Genomic DNA, 18,429 nt, shown 5'->3' on the forward strand with positions numbered 1-18,429 from the left:
AATATTAATGTTAATATTAATAATATTGATGAGTGTCCCTGGCAGGGGATCATCCGTACCTGAAGTCAGTGTGCACACATATCATGATGACTGTAATTGAAAATTATGGAAAGAACTTAGAACGAGAGAAAAAAACACCTAAATTGCTTCCATATGATCCTTGTTGCTAGAACTAGTTGAAAAAACAAAAAAAGAAAAAAGAATCCCATAATTTCATTTCATTAATTACGAAAAAAAAAAAAAAAAAAATTGGGGCTTATTCAGGTACAAACTTGGTTTTGCGTACCTGAGACACCATGTAACTCTGCTCACAGATACTCAGTCAGATAAAGAAAGAACCCAGACAGGATGGAAACCACCGCCCTTTTTAGAATCCCTTATTCTTGGGACTTGGTATATACTTTTGTAACCAGATTTGACCTTTCCAGATGATTTAAAAAATTGATCACCACATATTCGAGCGCGTATTTGTCGCGATCAATGTTTGTCAGACTAATCAGGCTAGCAGGGTTTAGTGTTTTTGTCGGTTTCAGATCGGCTCAACAAGGATTACTATTATATTGCATATAACAGTTTTTTCATCGAAAATAGAAGTTTACCGGTTCCTGAGTAGTAGTATAATCGCGTGATGGAAACAACAAAATGAAAATATAAACCTTCACACTGCATTTGGGGCCTCTCACTTAATAAAATCAATAATTAAATCTCGCATAATGTCTCAATATAGATGGATGATATCAGACTCACGTAAAGACAGATACATAATTAAGAAAATTTTAAATAAAAAAAAACAAAAAAATAACCACAAAAAGAGGGCTACATTTCCTAAATGGTCGAACGAAAGTAATAGTCATGTGCCTTATTCCTAGTATACATGCTAATTGCCAAACGGCAAGTTGTATACTGACAAGAAACACGGAAATGAATTGAATTCATTCATTGCCATGCTATTTATTAATTTTTTTCCTACAATCCAGAAACAATGCTGGAAAAAACAACAGAAAAAAGATAAACAGACTCCAATTTCTTTTGCAACTGGGGTACTAAAGATGAGAAAAATAAAAGAAGAAAAGTAAAGGAAGAAAAATAAATGCAAATAATCACTCTAAATTCTTTTTTTTTTTTTTTAGAAAAGAAAAAAATAGCAGAGGATAACCCATCTAAGGCAAAAACACGTCATTTCCTTGTTCAATAGCCTTTCTAGTATGGGTGACAATATCCGTGCTCTCCCATGGGTATGCGATCCAGTAGTCTGGAAGTTGTCTAGCCGCAATATAGGTGACATCCTTTGGCAAGTCGGCCTTCTTTGGCTTCAATTTATCGTGAAGCACAAAGATACCGAGTTTGGTGTCTTCTGGGTTACCACCTTTAGCCTGACACTGGGAAATTACGTCCTTTTTCAATTCGGAAACAGTATAGTGCAAGGTGGTTCTGGTATCATCAACTTCATCAACAATCAAAACTCTCTTACCAATCAAGTCGATGCCTGATTTTTCGTAATCAATCCACTGAGTTCTAACAACCTCAGCACCGAGTTTTTCGTTTTGGGTGGACACAGAGTTCAAGTCTTCATATAGTGACAAAATGATAGCATAAACTCTGGTTGTTGGCATGCCTGGTTCCTTAAGGAAGGATCTCAACATTCTAGCAGGAATGAAACCACCACCACCAATGGCGATAATCAAATCTGGCTTGAATTCCTTGATCTTGGCAGAAGCTTCTTGACATAACTGATGAACGTTGTTATAGGAAATGTAGACTTTGGTGGCCTCGACCTCATCGTAAGGTACAACAGTGGCCTTGACTTCTTCAGTAGACATTGTTTTGTATAATCTATAGAATATTTATTTATATCAGCTAGGTAAAGGTAGAGAGCAAACGGATTTGAGAATCTGGTTCTTTCTCTTCTAAATGGTCTGACAAAGAGCTTTACGTTATTCTTCTCTTATTGTAAAAACAAACGGTGATTTGTTCGATGCCGTAGTATTAAAATAGGAGATGAGATCCAACACAATTTTTTTTTTTTCTCCTGTTCTTTTTTCTGGATCTTCCTCGGACAAAAAGAGTGCCGTAAGTAAAAAAAGCCGTCGGCGTACGGCGCAGACGTTTGGAAAACTTTAAAAAAATTTTTTTTTGATCTCTACAATAACAACATGATGCAATCTCTTCAAAAAGACAATACTGAACAGAGAAGAAAAAAAAAAATCGAATCAAAATTAAAACCAGATGCCTTCCCTTATATAAATAACAGGTTTCTTCATCAGGCAATACGACTAAAAACAAAAAGACTAAAAATAAATAGCAAAATAAATAGTAGTAAAATCAAAAAAAAAAAGAAAAAAAAAGGAAAGATGCATCAAATAAAAATGGTCCTGTTTGTCAATAAAATTAATTAGCAAATGCTCATATCAATATAACACTAAAAATCAACCAAAAGCCCATTATTATCGATTTCAATAGCCTTGGAAACCAACTCACCCAAGTTCTTTTGATTGATATATGAGCTGATCAATGTAAATGCTGGGTTGCCAGAACTCTCTAAGGATTGCATGATGTGATTGAATTCTTGCAAAACATTGATTTTTTGGCCGTCACCAACATTGGCGAAATTTTTGTGGTTCAACAATTGTAATCTTATACTTTCGTTGAAATTGTGGTTGTCCACAGTGAGAATCTCTTCCTCATCAAGGAAATCTGCAAAAAATGCCGCATCATCTTCTTCGTCATCTTCATCATCAGCACCGGTGGCATTTGCAGAGTTCGAACCCTTAGAGTTTTCAGATTGCAAGGCAGCCTTGGTTTTCTGCTCAGCCTCATATAATTTTGGAATTTCCGATACAACTTCGATCAACTTGACGTAAGCTTTTTGGATCCAAATATCGAACCATTTATTACAGTTTTCATTTTTGTTCAATTGCAAAGACTCCTTAAGAGAATCTTGATTCTTGACAAATTTCAAAATTGTTAGAATTTGCAACTTCACGGAAAACTTGCTGGATTTTTTCATTTTAACAAATGAATTGTTACCATTCATGGTGAGCCATAGCTTATTCAATAATTGGAAGAAACTCAATTGAGGATTGCTATCATTAACCATATCATAAGGCAACTCATCAGCTTGTAAAGAGTTTGTATCGTCAATTTTGTTCAAAATATCCAACAAGTTGCTGATCTTTCCGAAATTGTTGACAATCTGAATTGTCAAAATCGGTTTATATAGAATAAGAATGAACAACAACTTCAAAAAGTTATTGATCAAATAAATGATATCAAAATCAATATATGATAAATCTGCATCTTCTTCGGTTAGCAAAACAATTTCCTCCAAATTGACATACAACACGTTCAAGAAACAGTTCAAACAATCTTCTAAAATCGATTGAATGATTTGGTTTTCTTGCATATTTGAATCGTTCACATTGTCAATACTCAAGTAATAATCCAAAACATTAGCGTTGGAGACCTTGAATAACGAGGCATTGTTGACACTCAAAATAATATCCTCAAACAACGCCAAGGTGAAATTGATATTTCTGTAGTTAGACTCCATTATCGCATCGTTTTGAACTTGGGTATTTAGTTTGATCAATGTCAAAATTCTATTATCGGAATCCAATGTGAAATAATCAATATCAAGAACATTTTTCAACTCTTTTTCTACTTCATCTAACGATAAATTGCTGTTGTCATTAGATGAAACTTCCTGTTGGATTTTGTTATTGAATTGGTTTTCCCAAGCAATTTTATAATTATAATTTATCATCACATAACTCTCAAAGAAATTATTAAAATAATCGTAAAAATCATTCCATCCAAAATTATTAAAGTTGTCCAAAATGTAATCAAAGTTATTTTGAATTGATCTGGTGACTCTCGATATAGATCTCAACAATAAAGTAGAAAGAGATATGATTTCATCAATCAAGGCAATCATTGAGTTGTGAACCACAAACTGAACACATGGGTCAAAATTCATAACAAAATGAATCAACAAAAGTTTTTCGGTGCTCATGGTTTCAATCATTACCGAAATATTGTTAATCACACCAATACATTGAGATTCTTTGTCTCCCTCCGCATTGGTCAACGCAACAACCTTGTCCATGTTATCCTCATTTGAGTTTGCTTTGAGGGCATAGACTTCCATTAATTCTGAAGAAATCTTAAGGAATTGTTGCGACAACTTGATTGACAATTCATTGGAAAATGGTTTCAACTCAGCGGAAAAGGTGGTAATAAACTCATCAAGAATGGTGGTGAGAAAGTCAACCTCATACTCGGAAATCAATTGTAACAATTTGGACACAATTTTATTAACAGAACTTCTCAAATAATTTGTAATATCAGCATTCACCAATAACGATTTTAGAGCATCAAGTGCTTCAACTTGAATCAAGAAACAATCGGTAATATCGCTACTAACAGAATATGATTCTTCGTTTATGTCGTCGCCAAGCAATTGCATAACCCCTTTAAAGGCTTCGGACAACGCGGTCAAATCTGTAAAAGAATAGTTGAAACTTGCCAAAGCATCAAGAGCTCTAGCGGTTAAAAATAAATACTCATGGTTGAGAATTTCTGGAGTTATATATGAGTTAATCAATTCATCGATCTGCGATTTGATAGGAGAAGTTTCTTTGTTGACCAAATGGTGAGATATTATACCCATTAGTCTCAATGCTGCTTCAGCTTCCAAGGCATTTTGTAATTTACACGCCTTAAAATCGTTATTATTACCTGATAAATCTTGTTGAATTGATTCGGGAACGCTGTTGGTATCTTCAATTCCCTCTCTATAACTTTTTCTCTTGACAAAAATTTCATGCAAAAATTCAAATAGCCAGCCAATAACAGAATCAAAATAAGTGTTAGTCAACTTATACATGAAATTAATCGACGCAGTATCTGGTCTGTGTGTATCATAAGGCAGGTTATAAATCTTTCTGAAGAACTCCTCATCATCTTCGTAAAACAAGGACAAGTTTTCTTGATTCAATATTATTGAAGGGAATATGAGATACTGAATTAATGACTTCAAATTCGATGACAAGTAAGATTGGAAAATCTTTTCGTCATTTAATGTGAAACTGAAAAATCTAACCAAATAATAAAGTGAATCATCAAATATTAACAACTTCTTGGAATGCCATTGATCAATCAAACTGAAAAAGGTTTCAAAATACTGACCCAAAAACTCTTGTTGATAATAGACTTGGAAATTCTTCAATGATGCGCTATGTTGTTCGACATTAATGTTATACCTGTTGACATCGAATTTATCACCCTGGCCATATTTCAAGAAAATTCTGGTCAAATTCGCCATAGCCCATTTCTGAGATTTCATTCTATAATCCTTTTGATTCCCACAATTGAACTTGTAATTTATTGGGAAACCGAGTTTAGCAATATTTAATTGTATACCAATCCAATTGTCCATATGAATAAATTTATTATTCTCAATGGAGAGTAAATAATCAGGCAAATCATTGAACATGGTGAACTTGAAAATCTTTAGGGCTAAATATAATAAATGGAATTGGCGATTAAGTGAAGGATCCAACATATCGGCAGAAGTGACGTTTCCGAGGATAGTCATTGATAAGTTCAATAATATTGGACTCATGAATTGTGTCAACTTGTTGAGCAACACAATAGAATCATTGACTTGGTCAGCAATGTTGATATTGGAGGTTGTCGAAGTGTTGAAGCCTTGAATGGACCATCTATAATATTTTGATAATTCAAAAGTTATCAATAACGCACTCATTAAATGGCTAGAATTAATGATATTGTCGCTTGCTTTGCTAGTGTTGATCAATTCTTCAACGACCATCAACAATTCGTGCCCAAACATATTATTATCATTTTCAGAAGACTCCAAAAAGTTGGTTATTATAGAAGTTAAGTGAGTAACAATCACCCCACCTTGCTTGTTATTTTGTTCATCCAATTTGGTGATGGACTGGCTCAATACCTGGATCAAGTTGGATTTAACTGATACTTTATCGTTTTCATTGATCGAAATATTGCCCAACACTTTGGTAACTTGCTGATTTCTTTTCAACCAGTATCTAACAATAGAGTTCTTCACAAAAAGTACTGAAGACAATCTGATAAACCCATCAATTTCATCATCCACTGAAAGACTCAACAAGAAATTCAAGAAATTAGGTTGACTGAGGTTATTAAGTAATGATTGTTCCGCCAACTGTCTGGTATTGCTATCATTATCAAGGGTATTTACGAAGCATTGGATCACCTCTTGTTTGTTGAAAGACATTTTGGAGTGTCGCGCTTCCTTTTTTTTTTTTCCCTCAGTAAATGATTTTACCTCACACACTATAGATAATCTCTCACTGTATAAGAGAAAACTGCCTATACAGCCTTATTTTTCCCTAGTATAAAATTTTGCACACCCACCACCAAAAGCACAAACGAAAAATAGCAGGAAAAAAGAATCTCACGTGATTAAATTGTCATCTGGATCCAATGGTTTGGGTCAATAGGAAAAAAAACTTTCTTAACCCCGACTTACTCAAATATTTATATGTGAAAATCCTCCTATGAGATTTCATAGGTTAATTCAAGTATTAACCTCCGCGATAAAGAGTCGAAGAAACATGTCGATTGCTCCTATTAATCCTGACAAAGCTGCTAAAAAAGAAAAGAAGAAAAAAAAGAATGGAGGCGTCAAGATTACACCGGAGTACATAGAAGAACAAAGAAGATTGGCCCAAATCAGAAAGCAACAGAAAGCTTTAGAGAAGCAGCAGAATGGACAGGAGCAGCCAATAGAAGAAGCCAAAAATGCTCAGTTCATTAAAAGACCTATATTATGGTTAGATGACTCTCCATCCGAGAATGTTACATTGAAGATCATGACCTACAACTTATTGGCACAGTCACTCATTAGAAGAAGTCTTTTTCCGACTTCTGGAGAAGCTCTAAAATGGAATAATAGATCTGCTGTCTTATTACAAGAAATTCAATTTTACAACCCAGATATAATGTGTTTACAAGAAGTCGACGCGATTCAGTTCCAAAGTTTCTGGAAGTTAGAATTTGAAAAAATGGGGTACCACCATGAATATTACAGATATGGTAAGAAGAATCATGGGGTTGCCATAATTTACTCGAAGAAATATTTCCAAAAAAGTTCGACAATAAAATATATTAACTACGATGATGTTGAAAGTTATCCTGTGCAAGCTAGAACCAAGACTACTAACGTTGGCTTGGTCATGAAGTTGGACTTTAATGAAGGAGTTAAATGCGGGAGGCAAGGTATGGTTATTGGGACTCATCATTTATTCTGGCATCCACATGGGACATTTGAAAGAACTAGACAAACTTATGCTACCTTGAAGATGTTTTTGGAATTTTTGAATGATCAAAACTTGAAGGCGGAAGATTACTATCATTTTTTCTGTGGTGATTTTAATGCTGAACCATACCATTCGCCTTATTTGTCAATGACCAGAAAGCCTGTTTATTACGACGATGTTGCCAAGAGTGTTATTGAGGAATCAGTGACGCAAATATTCTCTGACGGACCAGATAAAGCCCCAGAAGAGCCTGTTGATGATCCAGATAAACCAAAGTATACTGCTGCCGCCATTGGTGCTCCAAAAGGTGTCCCTACTACTTCCAGTGGAACGGTGAATGCGGAATTGATAAAAAATCTTATTAAAATCCACAATGAATTGCCAATGAGGGCCATATCGTTGTATTCCGTTGGATACCAAGCAGTTCATCCTGAAAATAGCACTTATAGAAATGAGCCTGATTTCAGTAATTGGGCCCATACTTGGAGAGGATTATTAGACTATATTTTTGTTATTTCCCCTTGGGACATCACCCTGACCAAACATGACGTTGATACTGTTCAGGAATTGCAAGTAAATGAAGGTATCAAACTTAAAGGTCTTTTAAGAATGCCTCCGAGAAGCGAAATGCCAGATGAAGGACTTCCAAGAACTGGAGACTATGGAAGTGATCATTTATGTATGGTTGGAGTAGTAGAGCTTGTATAGATCCTAAAACAAAAAAATAGATGCATACATTAAAATAAATGATATATCCACAGTAAAGATAATGAGGTATAAAATTTATAATGTAAATTAAAATATTTAGAAAATATCTGAGAGCCACAAAAAAGAGGTCGTACCCGGATTCGAACCGGGGTTGTTCGGATCAAAACCGAAAGTGATAACCACTACACTATACAACCGTAGACGAATGTTACTCAGATCCAAGCTGTTAAATTACATATTATTTCTTTAATATGCAAGGGCACATAACCATCAAAGATAAATCCGTAGTACTGGTATATTTGATTTTGATTACAATAACATTCTACAAAGGCCTCACATTATTATTTCTCACTAATAATTGAGACAAAGAAATGGAGCATAACTTGAAGTGCTCAGTTGGTGCATTGATTGATAGAATCAGGACAGATGTCTGGACTTGAAAAGTATGTGGTGACACTTGAGACAGACCCATGGTACTGGTTCTTATTTGATTTGATTCAACTGGTTTATTTGTTTTTTATTATTCTCCCCGGAATTCTGATTGTCACTACTTTAAAAATACTTAGTATTAGAGATATAGTACCAAAACCCATAAACAAAGACTCCCATCTCAGCTCATGAAGCTCCCAGTGAGATGATTAATCCTCAAAGAAAAGAGTGTGATTTTATGAGAAAGTTATAGTATTTTACTCTACCTGTTAGAAAGACCGGCACAAAATGCCCGGCTTGCATATTATTAGAACCCCTCGATTGCTTTTTACTTTTCACCACCTACTACTACTACTACTACTACTACTACTACTACTAATACTACTACTACTAATACTACTAATACTACTACTACTACTATTTACCATTATTTTCTAATTCCTTTTATTACATTTTAATGGCCTTGAGAACTATTTTTTAGTTTTGAGAGAAGATCGAACTCTGTTACTGAAGGAGTTGATGGGGACACTGCTCGCAGTAACCTATCGATATTGAAGGTTATAATTGACCCAAAACACATGATAGCCAAATTCACTTCCAGTAATTTAGCCATGAAAGTCCTTGGAGGAGGTGCTCAAAGCCGCATTAGTGAGGGTTTTTGAAAAAATCTCGAAATTGCACAAAATGTTTGCCTTGTATCGTAACAACAACAATGTCAAACTATAATATGCAGCTAAATTCAATAGTGATAATAAGATTCGCTCAATGATTCAGATATAGGAACAAGATACAACAAGATTAGGTTTGAATAACAAATTGAAACATTCTGGAAGATAGAAATGATATTGATGAATTAATAATGATTAAGTTTCAGAGAAACAACAAAAGATATACTGAAAACTTCCAAGTCAAGTTAGAAAACTTGAATATAAATCTATTTTGAATCATTATTTGATGAAGAGTTTCATAATTCGTTCAAAGACACTGATACTCTAAGTAAATTTTACAAATAACATATACTAGAAAATTGCGGAGAACCTGATCTAAATTACCAAATATATCAGCTGGACTATAATTTGTTGAAAGCCATTCATCTTCACATTGTGTCCCTATCCTCCTTGATTTTTTACAGAATAATAACGATCTCAATAATATTAACTGATTCTTATTAACCAAAACTTTTGAACAAGATACCAAACGAATCTCAATATTGATATAATTTAAGTGCCATTTAGTCGAAAAAAAAAAAAAAAAATTCAATCATTTGGGAAATCGAGATCTTGAAACCTTGCGGGTGAAACATGCTGGCCCCAGCTATATACGCAAATAATGCAAGTTCTCTGAATAGCAATAATAATATTTAAAACTCAGTCAATATGAAGCACAAACTTCAAAAAACCAACTTAATAAGTTTCTACGTATCTCCAATTCTGAATAACCAGTCAGTTCATAGTGTTATATTATTGTACATAATGCATTCCTTTTATACAAGGCAAATTCTAAAACCCTTCTTCATCATTCTCGAGCTCAACTCTCTTCTTACCATTCAATTTAGCAGCATTAGCATACTCGGTCAAATTCTTTTGCTTCTTTACTTTTTCAGTCATCTTAGCAATTTCTTCCTCGGCATTCTCAGCATCCTTTTCAGCGTAATCAATATTCAATCTTCTACCCAACAAATGGACACCTCTCAAAGAATCCATTGCATTTTCTGCTTCTTTCAATAAACTGAATTCCACAAACGCAAAACCACGAGCTGATTTGTTGAACTTCTTTGGAACCCTGACAGATTTCAACTGTCCAAAAGAACTAAATAATTCAAACACATCTTTTCTAGTGGCTTCAAATGGCAAGTTCTTAACAATGATCTTGGTTGACTTCTTACCTTTACTGACCTTGTTGGCTGAGGAGGCGCTGTTGGTAACTTCACTTTTACGATGGGACAATTTCAATTGAATTTTGTGATCATCAATAATCTTTCCATCATTTTTCTTAATACAATCAAGAGCCTGATCTTTTGTTTTGAATTCAACGAAACCAAAACCCATACTGAGAGTCTTTCCTGGGGTTTTGGAATCTGGCTTGGTGCTAACTTTAGCAACAATGAACCCAGTGCAAGTTTTGAAAATGTCCAGCAAATCTTGGGAGGTTGTCTTGAAATTCAAATTCTTCACAAACACTGAGGTAGTAATACCAGCAAAAGGCAATTCATTGTCATTTTCATCTTCACTGGCATCATCATTCTTGCCGACCAAATCATCAACTGAGAGCTTAGTTTCCTTGACATTAGATTTTTTCTCAACAGTTTCAACTTTATCTTCAGCACGAACTTCACCACTGAATAAATCTTTTGGACCCTTTTCCAAATACAAGATATTTTTCTTGAATCTTCTATAAGCCAACTTCGTGAATGCTGACCTACCAGCTGGCACATTCTTGAACTCCACAATAGCAATTGCCCCCGTTGGTGGAAACAAAACTCGGTTCAATTCACCGTATTGACTAAATAACTCTGTAATTTCAGTGACAGTGGTGTCATATGGGAAATTCTTTACCAAAATAATTTTATCATCTTTCTCCTTTTTGTTGAATGATGTTAAATTAATGCCTTTGCCTTCAAAATATTTTCTCACATCACCAATAACGTGAGCTTCGGCTAAGGCTTGCTTGACTGCACTACCAGAAGACTCAGGGTCAACCAAATCTCTTTTATCAACCCCAATTTTGCTGGCAACCGCTTCCAAAACCGCAGTTTCGTTTAAAAACAATGAATTCCAACTGAATGTAGACTTTGTTGCTTCAAATTTTCTCTTCAATTCACGCTGTTTCTTTAATGGCAAATTCTTCAAGTCAAATTCATCCAATTTATGCGATTTCTTTATTTGCCCTGGCAAAATATGTAACAATCTACCTTGGAAAATTTGTTTGTCCAAACTGTAATAAGCTTGCACTGCATCTTCTGGATTCTTGAATTGAATATACACAAATCCCTTAGATTTATGAGTTCTAGTATCAATGGCAATGTGTACTTCTTCCAATTCACCATATCCCTGGAACAAATTGGTAAAATCTTCCTCGGAGGCAGTATATAAGATGTTTCTGATAAACAATCTACCAGTTTTTCTTATCTGGTCTTCTGTAGATTCCTGTACAGGTTCCTCATGGGCAATTTGTGGTTGTTCTTTGGTTGGTCTCTTTTCAATTGGGTCATTGTTAATTTCTGCTTCTGATTTATTGTCCTTAATAAGCTTTCGTTTACCATGTAACCAATCAAGATCAGAAATATTTTCATTGGCACCATCATTTGGTTTTTCTTCACTGACCACATCTTCATCATCATCATTTACCAGTTGTTCCTCCTTATTATCAAAATCTTTCAAGCTAATCATTTTTTCGCCTTCTTCTGATTCATCTTGTTTTTTTCTTAGTGTTGGAGTCTTTGCAAATTGTTGATACTCATCATCACTTTCTTGATCCACTGGAATAGGTTCTTGCTGAGGTTCCTGATTTCCGCTTTTTTCAACAGTCCCTATTATACCGTCATCCCAAGAGCTGACTTTTGCACTGCTTTTAGTGGCTTCCAAAAACTCTTTCAATCTTGGATTGTTGGCAATCTCTTGATCAACATCTGCCGTAGCGTTGACTCTGATTCTCTTTGCTCTATAATCTTCTTCCTCCTGTTGCTTTCTTTTCAATCTTTCTTCGTGTTCTTCAAGTCTACGTTGTCTCTCTCTAATCATTTCCTTCATTGGTCTAGGAACTGTCGGATCGGCAAAAGTTTTTGCTAATTGGACTTGGATTTTGGCAGTATGAATAAAGGTATTGTCAAAGTATTTCACAGCATTTTCAGCATCTTCTAGGCTTTTGAACCCCAAGAAGGCGAACCTTCTGGATTCACCATTTCTGCCTTTCATCAATTTGACATCGGTGATATCTGGGTATTTTTTAGCAAAATGCTCTTTAAGATTATCTTCTGTAAAGTATTTTGGCAAGTTTTTGACAATCAAACGAGACCTGACAGAGAAAAAAAAAAGTTAGTAGAAAGTTCTTAGCTCACATTGATAAAATTCAAAAAAGACAATATGAGAAATAACACATACATTATTATAAGATATAAATATACTGTTACTTATGATTTGTCACTATTATAAAGAATAGTTAACTTTTTCACATACAGAAATAATTTTTTTTTTTTTTTCTCTAAAATTTTTTTGAATGTCATCACCGGCTTGCAGCATCTAACCTTACCATGCATTAATCGAATGAATCTCTCTATATGAGACCTTTCACTCGGGCTCCAGTAGAATTGTTGAGGAAGTGATTATATTATCATCAACTATAACATGTAGTTTATTATTGTTTAAATCACCCATAAGTAATCAACTAGAACATTATATGACCAGTGTGGTATAAACTCACAAAATCATCACTTCACTTCTCAAAAAATATGGATTTTATGCAATGTCAATACTGGTAACAACTTCTCTCTCTCAAGGTTGGAATTGAAATGCGTAAATAAACAGACTTCCAATTTACGAGTGTAGCATGTGGTAAAAAAAAACACCTTTCAAAATGAAAACTCTGAAAGGACCTATCCATTATAATAAAAATACACATAAGAAGCAATTATTTTGAAATAAAAAATGATAATAATACATCTAACTGAGGAAAAAAAAAAAAAAAGAGAAATAGAATCCATTTAGCACTCTCAGCTTCTTCCACTTCTTACTCGTCCTCTAGAGGATCCCCTTCCTCTTCCTCTCAGATTACCTCTTCCTCTATGACCATTATTTTTACCCCCACGTCCGCGGCCATTATATTTGTTCGACCCTTTGTGTCTTTCAGTCCTTTTGTCAAAACTGGTTTCATCGGAGCTATTATTTTCATCGCCCCCATCATACGACGTATCATGTCCTTTTTCATCCTCATTTTTGATGGTGATGCCTTCATCATCCCTTTCTTCTAGTACATCTGCATCCACGGCGCGTCCATGATTGTCCCGCTGACCAGCTTCAAATGATTCATCAGGATATCCGGCACTATTAGGATTCATCGATTGAATTCCTTTAATAATATCACTCAATTCGTTGTCTGACTGAGTTTCTTGCTCCAGGGTACTAAGGTTTCTAAAACTAAAGTCAAAGCCTGTGGAAAAGCTTTCCATTTGGAATCTGGAATCTTGTACATTCAAAACAATATAGCCATTATTCAAATCACAAAGATTGAAGTGCCATAAGTTTTGAAATGCCGAATAATAGGCGTCATTTTGCCGTTTGGAAATAACTGGATCATTCGCCAATGATGTTTTATTATATAATGATAGTGGGATAATATTTTTATTTGTAGTTGAAGAAGTGAAGTCTTTTGGGTTGCCGTTCTTGACAGTTAGTGAAGAATTTGGGGCAAGGGTGGATGAGGAAATAGGAATTCGGTCGAAACAATTGAGAGCAATTTCAAACAATTCTGAGATCTCCTGTTTATTTGGATTTTCTTCTTTTTCAGTTATCAATTCGATTGTTGATTTGATATTTTTCCAAATCTTGATGAGCTGTAATTTCGAGTCGATAAATTTGTTTTTGAAAAATTCATAGTTGGGGCATATCGACAACTCGTTATATGAAGAGCTATAAAGAAAATGGAGAGAATTTGAGATGATATAATCAGCCTTTAAAAAAATCCCCAAATGTCCGAGTAATGATTCTTTTGACGGTGATGAATGTGTGATGAATAATTTGACAGAATTTTTTGATGCACTTGGATTGGTGCTAAAATGATCACTCACAGTCTTGATAAACCTGCCAATTTGTAACAAAGTTATCCATAGGTTACCTGGATCTCCTGACGTTGGTACAAAGAAATTATCATTCAACCGATGATCTGATGGAATTTTATTAACTTCTGCTTGAATCGAGTCATCATAAGTGCCGTGGAAAAATAATTTGGAAATGTTTAATGATCCACCAAGGCCAAACAAACATAGATTAAGGTTAAGCTCGCTAATATTGATATCATAAACGTTACTTTCATCGATCAAGTGTAAATTGGGAATTTTGTAGATACCCAATTTAAAGCGATTTATCACACTGGTATCTTCAATCATCCCATAAATTGTGTAAACCGGTACATTAAACTTTAGTTCTCCTTTCAAGAACCTAGGAAGCTCTGATAATATTTCGTGTTGTACATAATCAATAAGTTTCCCTTCACCAGAAAACTCATTTGCAGGACTGACTTTGGAGAGCCTGTTAACTTTTTCTTTGACTTGCTCGCCAACAAGAGGAGAGAAAGCTATTATATGCCTTAGGTAGCTTTCGTGAATCCTTGATACACTTTTTTCGTCAAAGAACCCAAAGTTTCCTGTGTGAATGATAATCGAAGCGTTGTGCTTGGCAGCTAGTACATTTAGTTTGTGCAATTCACCCCTGAGTTCCGCCACACATAGTATTCGGAAGCCTTTATAGATTAAGACCTCTTCATTATCCATCTTGGATCTTTTGTATCGGATCTGGAGGTTGTCGAAGGCGATGAGGAAGGTACATTATCGATTATCGTTTTTCGGCCTTTCTAACGACAACATCGCGCGAGATTCGGGTAACTTAACTTCTGCTAGCGGCCGCCTTATTTATTTTATTTTTTTTATTTTTTTTTATTATGGCTGAGAGGACCGGCAGAATCGGCCGCCCCAATCTTTGCCGCAACAGGAAATAACATTGGAGACAGGGTGTTTACAAGGTACTGGCTATTATCTTCAATAGGGGGGACGTTTAACAAGCGTTATTGTTGTGGGACCCTCGCGCATAGTCCACTGCCACCATTACAGTCAGTCATCATACTTCATACCAGTGCTTCTTCGCCTAGACACCACAGACACTAGCTCTTCACACAGGCGAAACTCGCCATCTTACCAGCTGGGCCCCCAAGTAACCCGGGGCTGTAGCAAGTGGGGGGTGACGGACGGCAGGAAAGCTAAATCATCAAAGGAGAAAAAAAAAAAAAATTGGCGTGTTTCGCAGTGACATCTATATATATTCACACTGTTATTCTATTGTTACCTTTTTCCTTACCAAGATACCTGGCTCCCCCATCGCATGCGCGGATCAGTGGTCTTTCGCTACTTTCTTATTTTTAACTTCTAAATATTCAGCAGACAAACATGCCCGAATCTTCATTCGATGTCGATGTCGAATCTTCTGCTTTGAAGAAACCTCACCATCATGTTCGCCGTCGTTCTTCTTGGAACCGCATGTATATATATTTGCTCACAATTATTTTCTTGCTGCTCACGTTATTTCTTTTAAACAGCTACAACTCTCGTGTCTTTGAGCTTAGTAAAGGGATCAAAGCTTCATCGTCTTCATCAGGACATGCGGTAGATGATAGCATAATGTCCACACCAAACCCTGGAAAAGTAAATAATAATGAGATCAAAGCCACTATACTGAAGGAAGAAGATGATGAGGTTGCCTCAAAAAATAGTAAAGCAGCTGCTGCGGCCGCCGCCAATATTCAATACACCACCGACAAAAATGGCAATGGTGCTAGTAGCAAATTATTGATGTCTGATGACTTGTCAAATTCAAAAACAGTGCCGAAGGCAACCAAAGAAATCAATAGCGAGCAACAGAAGATCAAACAGGAATCAGTGAGTAACAAGGAAAATAGTGTGCACAATAGTGAGGAAGTTCCAGCGGGTCGTAAAAAAAGTGGGTTCGATCCAAGTGCCGAATTCAAAGCTATTGTTGCTCTATCCCCAGTAGTGATTTTTACTTGGGAAACAAACAATCCAATTCCATTAAGTAATCACAAAACTTCTAGCTCATCAGGCTCCGACGACTCATCCTCATATCGCGCCTCAAAAGATTTATTAAAAACTTTGGGTGAACATTATCAAATCACACCCGTACCAACTTACGTTTCTTTGGACCGTCATCCACATTACAAAGAGTTGGCAATATACATAAACAGCCTTTACCATAAGCTCAACTCAAAGGATACTCACTCTATCATTGCTCCGTCTCCAAAAACTGATAGCAAACCAAAATCCAGAGCTGAGTCCTTAATGACTGACAAGGAAAGCATAAATGGAAAAAAATCCCCAGAGCATCAAGAAGAAGAAGCCTCATCATACTATTCCAAGAGAGAACTTGAAAAAAGTAGCTATTCTTTGCCTGAACTAATGAAGGGTGAAAATATTTTGCCTGGAATAGTCATTGCCGGAAAGCCGATTGGCAATTCACGTCAATTAAAGGCTTCGCACGAAAATGGTCAATTACTTTCTATTTTAAAGGATTTTGGTGCAGGAATTGTTAATATTGAGAGAGTGGGATGAGAAATACTTGCAAAACGTCAGAAATACTAACCTCATCTCCAACCTTTACCCCAATATTGTCATCCGCGTACTTACAGATGGGTCTCCTTTTATTCTTTATAGAAGTGAAACTTAAATGTATCGAAGTTATGAGTGAATAATTATACCCTACCCAGGAAAAACAAAAACGTATATTAGAAAAATGAAAAAAAAAAAAAAAATAAAAAGGAAAAATATATTTGTCAATACCCTTTTTCAATAGTGCCACTACATCCATACTATTTATTTAACCATGCCTAATACATTGAGCAAATCCCAAAACATTAGAAATAATTATCTTTGGGATCCCCTGCCTTCTTAATATCTTATAGAATCTTTGGCTTTCAACTTACCGAAGTCTAATTCTGCGAATTTTTCAGAACATTATAGTCTTTCTTTTCTCAAAAGAAGAAACCCGATTGAACAACTCCATATAGGCATTTCTTGCCTTCATTACACATGCTTTTTGATTAATTCAACCGTTGTTTCGTTCATCCTAAAAACGAAACATTTGGTAGTCAATGCTAGAGCGTTCAATGCATTGAGATATTCTCTAACCATCATTCCATGCACCCATATCATTGCACTTTGTTTGTTTATCATGAAACCTCATATGTCCATTTTGTTTTTATGTATTTATCTGATGATTTATTTATGTATGCTTTTCACTTTTTCTCATTTTTTTGTTGACCCTGTTTTATGTATATTTGGTTTTTGTATATCAATGTTTCCACTCTTTTACTAGCTCAATTTCTTCGATTTTTTTTTTTTTTTGATTTTTCCAATTCCAACTTGCTTTTTTGTTCCTCTATCACTCCGTAAAAGTGTACAACTTCAAGAAATTTGAATGATATAGAAAGAATCCTAGGAGTAGAGATGCAGTTGGCATAATCTTCCTGTCCATGTCTTGGACCCATTAAAAAAAAAAAAAACAATCCTAATTGATGTTACGTTAGTATCAAAAAATATAGAAGACATTGCCTTACCATCAGAAATCCTAAACGAAACTTTACTACCAGCAGAAAACGTAAAATTGTTTCTGATATCATAAATATCCATTCCAAATACGGTAATTTTCTTTGAAGTACATAATCTTCCATTTGTGGCGCTACCACATGGAAGATCTATACTTAGAATTTTGGTCTAATAAAGGTAAATTGAATTCCCAAAAAAAAAAAAAAAAAAATGTTTGATCATTACCTGGTTAGGAAAACAATCAATATCCATTGTAAAGTATTCTCTTTTCTTTTTTTTATTTTAATCACTTTTTGAATTATTAGTTTTTTTTTTTTTTTTTTTTTTCCCTTTTGAGCACTACATTGTGTACCAGTTTTATTGAGAACATTACCTTGCGGCTCAATAATAGGCAACGGGAAGCAATTGACAGTGATGAATCTTTTCTTTGGTCATAAGAAAAAGAAATTGATGAAAGAAATTGAAAGAAAATTGAACGAATGAGGTAATTTGTAGTGTAATAACTGGTATTTCTATTTCCTGCAGCAGAGACAAACAGTATTCCAAGCTTCTTGAGGATCAATTTTCATTCCCAATGATTGGGTATTACGCAATATAAAAAAACTTCCTCTACACTTTACACATAATCAATGATAATATGAGAAA

The 18,429-nt window shown here is 35.0% G+C and overlaps 6 protein-coding genes across 6 annotated transcripts; 2 read left to right on the forward strand and 4 right to left on the reverse strand. All coding sequences in view use genetic code 12, as the record gives it.

The window, feature by feature from the left end:
• Positions 1-1,160: 1,160 nt before the first annotated feature.
• Positions 1,161-1,820, reverse strand: HPT1 (hypoxanthine phosphoribosyltransferase; the record flags this gene model as incomplete). The annotated part of the gene is made up of 1 exon (XM_064997496.1): positions 1,161-1,820. The coding sequence occupies one exon, from the start codon at positions 1,818-1,820 to the stop codon at positions 1,161-1,163; it is 660 nt and encodes a 219-aa protein (XP_064853568.1).
• A 599-nt stretch (positions 1,821-2,419) lies between these two features.
• Positions 2,420-6,280, reverse strand: DASC09_038980 (Sxm1 protein; the record flags this gene model as incomplete). Its single annotated transcript, XM_064997497.1, has 1 exon — positions 2,420-6,280. One exon carries the CDS (start codon positions 6,278-6,280, stop codon positions 2,420-2,422), a length of 3,861 nt encoding a protein of 1,286 aa, XP_064853569.1.
• A 340-nt stretch (positions 6,281-6,620) lies between these two features.
• On the forward strand, positions 6,621-8,033 carry NGL2 (RNA exonuclease; the record flags this gene model as incomplete). The annotated part of the gene is made up of 1 exon (XM_064997498.1): positions 6,621-8,033. One exon carries the CDS (start codon positions 6,621-6,623, stop codon positions 8,031-8,033), a length of 1,413 nt encoding a protein of 470 aa, XP_064853570.1.
• Positions 8,034-9,961: 1,928 nt separating this feature from the next.
• Positions 9,962-12,717, reverse strand: MRD1 (RNA-binding ribosome biosynthesis protein MRD1; the record flags this gene model as incomplete). The annotated part of the gene is made up of 3 exons (XM_064997499.1): positions 9,962-12,476; positions 12,563-12,584; positions 12,711-12,717. 3 exons carry the CDS (start codon positions 12,715-12,717, stop codon positions 9,962-9,964), a joined length of 2,544 nt encoding a protein of 847 aa, XP_064853571.1.
• Positions 12,718-13,170: 453 nt separating this feature from the next.
• Positions 13,171-14,946, reverse strand: DASC09_039010 (uncharacterized protein; the record flags this gene model as incomplete). The annotated part of the gene is made up of 1 exon (XM_064997500.1): positions 13,171-14,946. One exon carries the CDS (start codon positions 14,944-14,946, stop codon positions 13,171-13,173), a length of 1,776 nt encoding a protein of 591 aa, XP_064853572.1.
• Positions 14,947-15,615: 669 nt separating this feature from the next.
• DASC09_039020 (uncharacterized protein) lies at positions 15,616-16,791 on the forward strand (the record flags this gene model as incomplete). Its single annotated transcript, XM_064997501.1, has 1 exon — positions 15,616-16,791. The coding sequence occupies one exon, from the start codon at positions 15,616-15,618 to the stop codon at positions 16,789-16,791; it is 1,176 nt and encodes a 391-aa protein (XP_064853573.1).
• Positions 16,792-18,429: the final 1,638 nt, after the last annotated feature.

Source organism: Saccharomycopsis crataegensis (assembly GCF_037102585.1).
Source record: "Saccharomycopsis crataegensis DNA, jcf7180000000084, whole genome shotgun sequence".
Lineage (NCBI taxonomy): Eukaryota > Fungi > Ascomycota > Saccharomycetes > Ascoideales > Saccharomycopsidaceae > Saccharomycopsis > Saccharomycopsis crataegensis.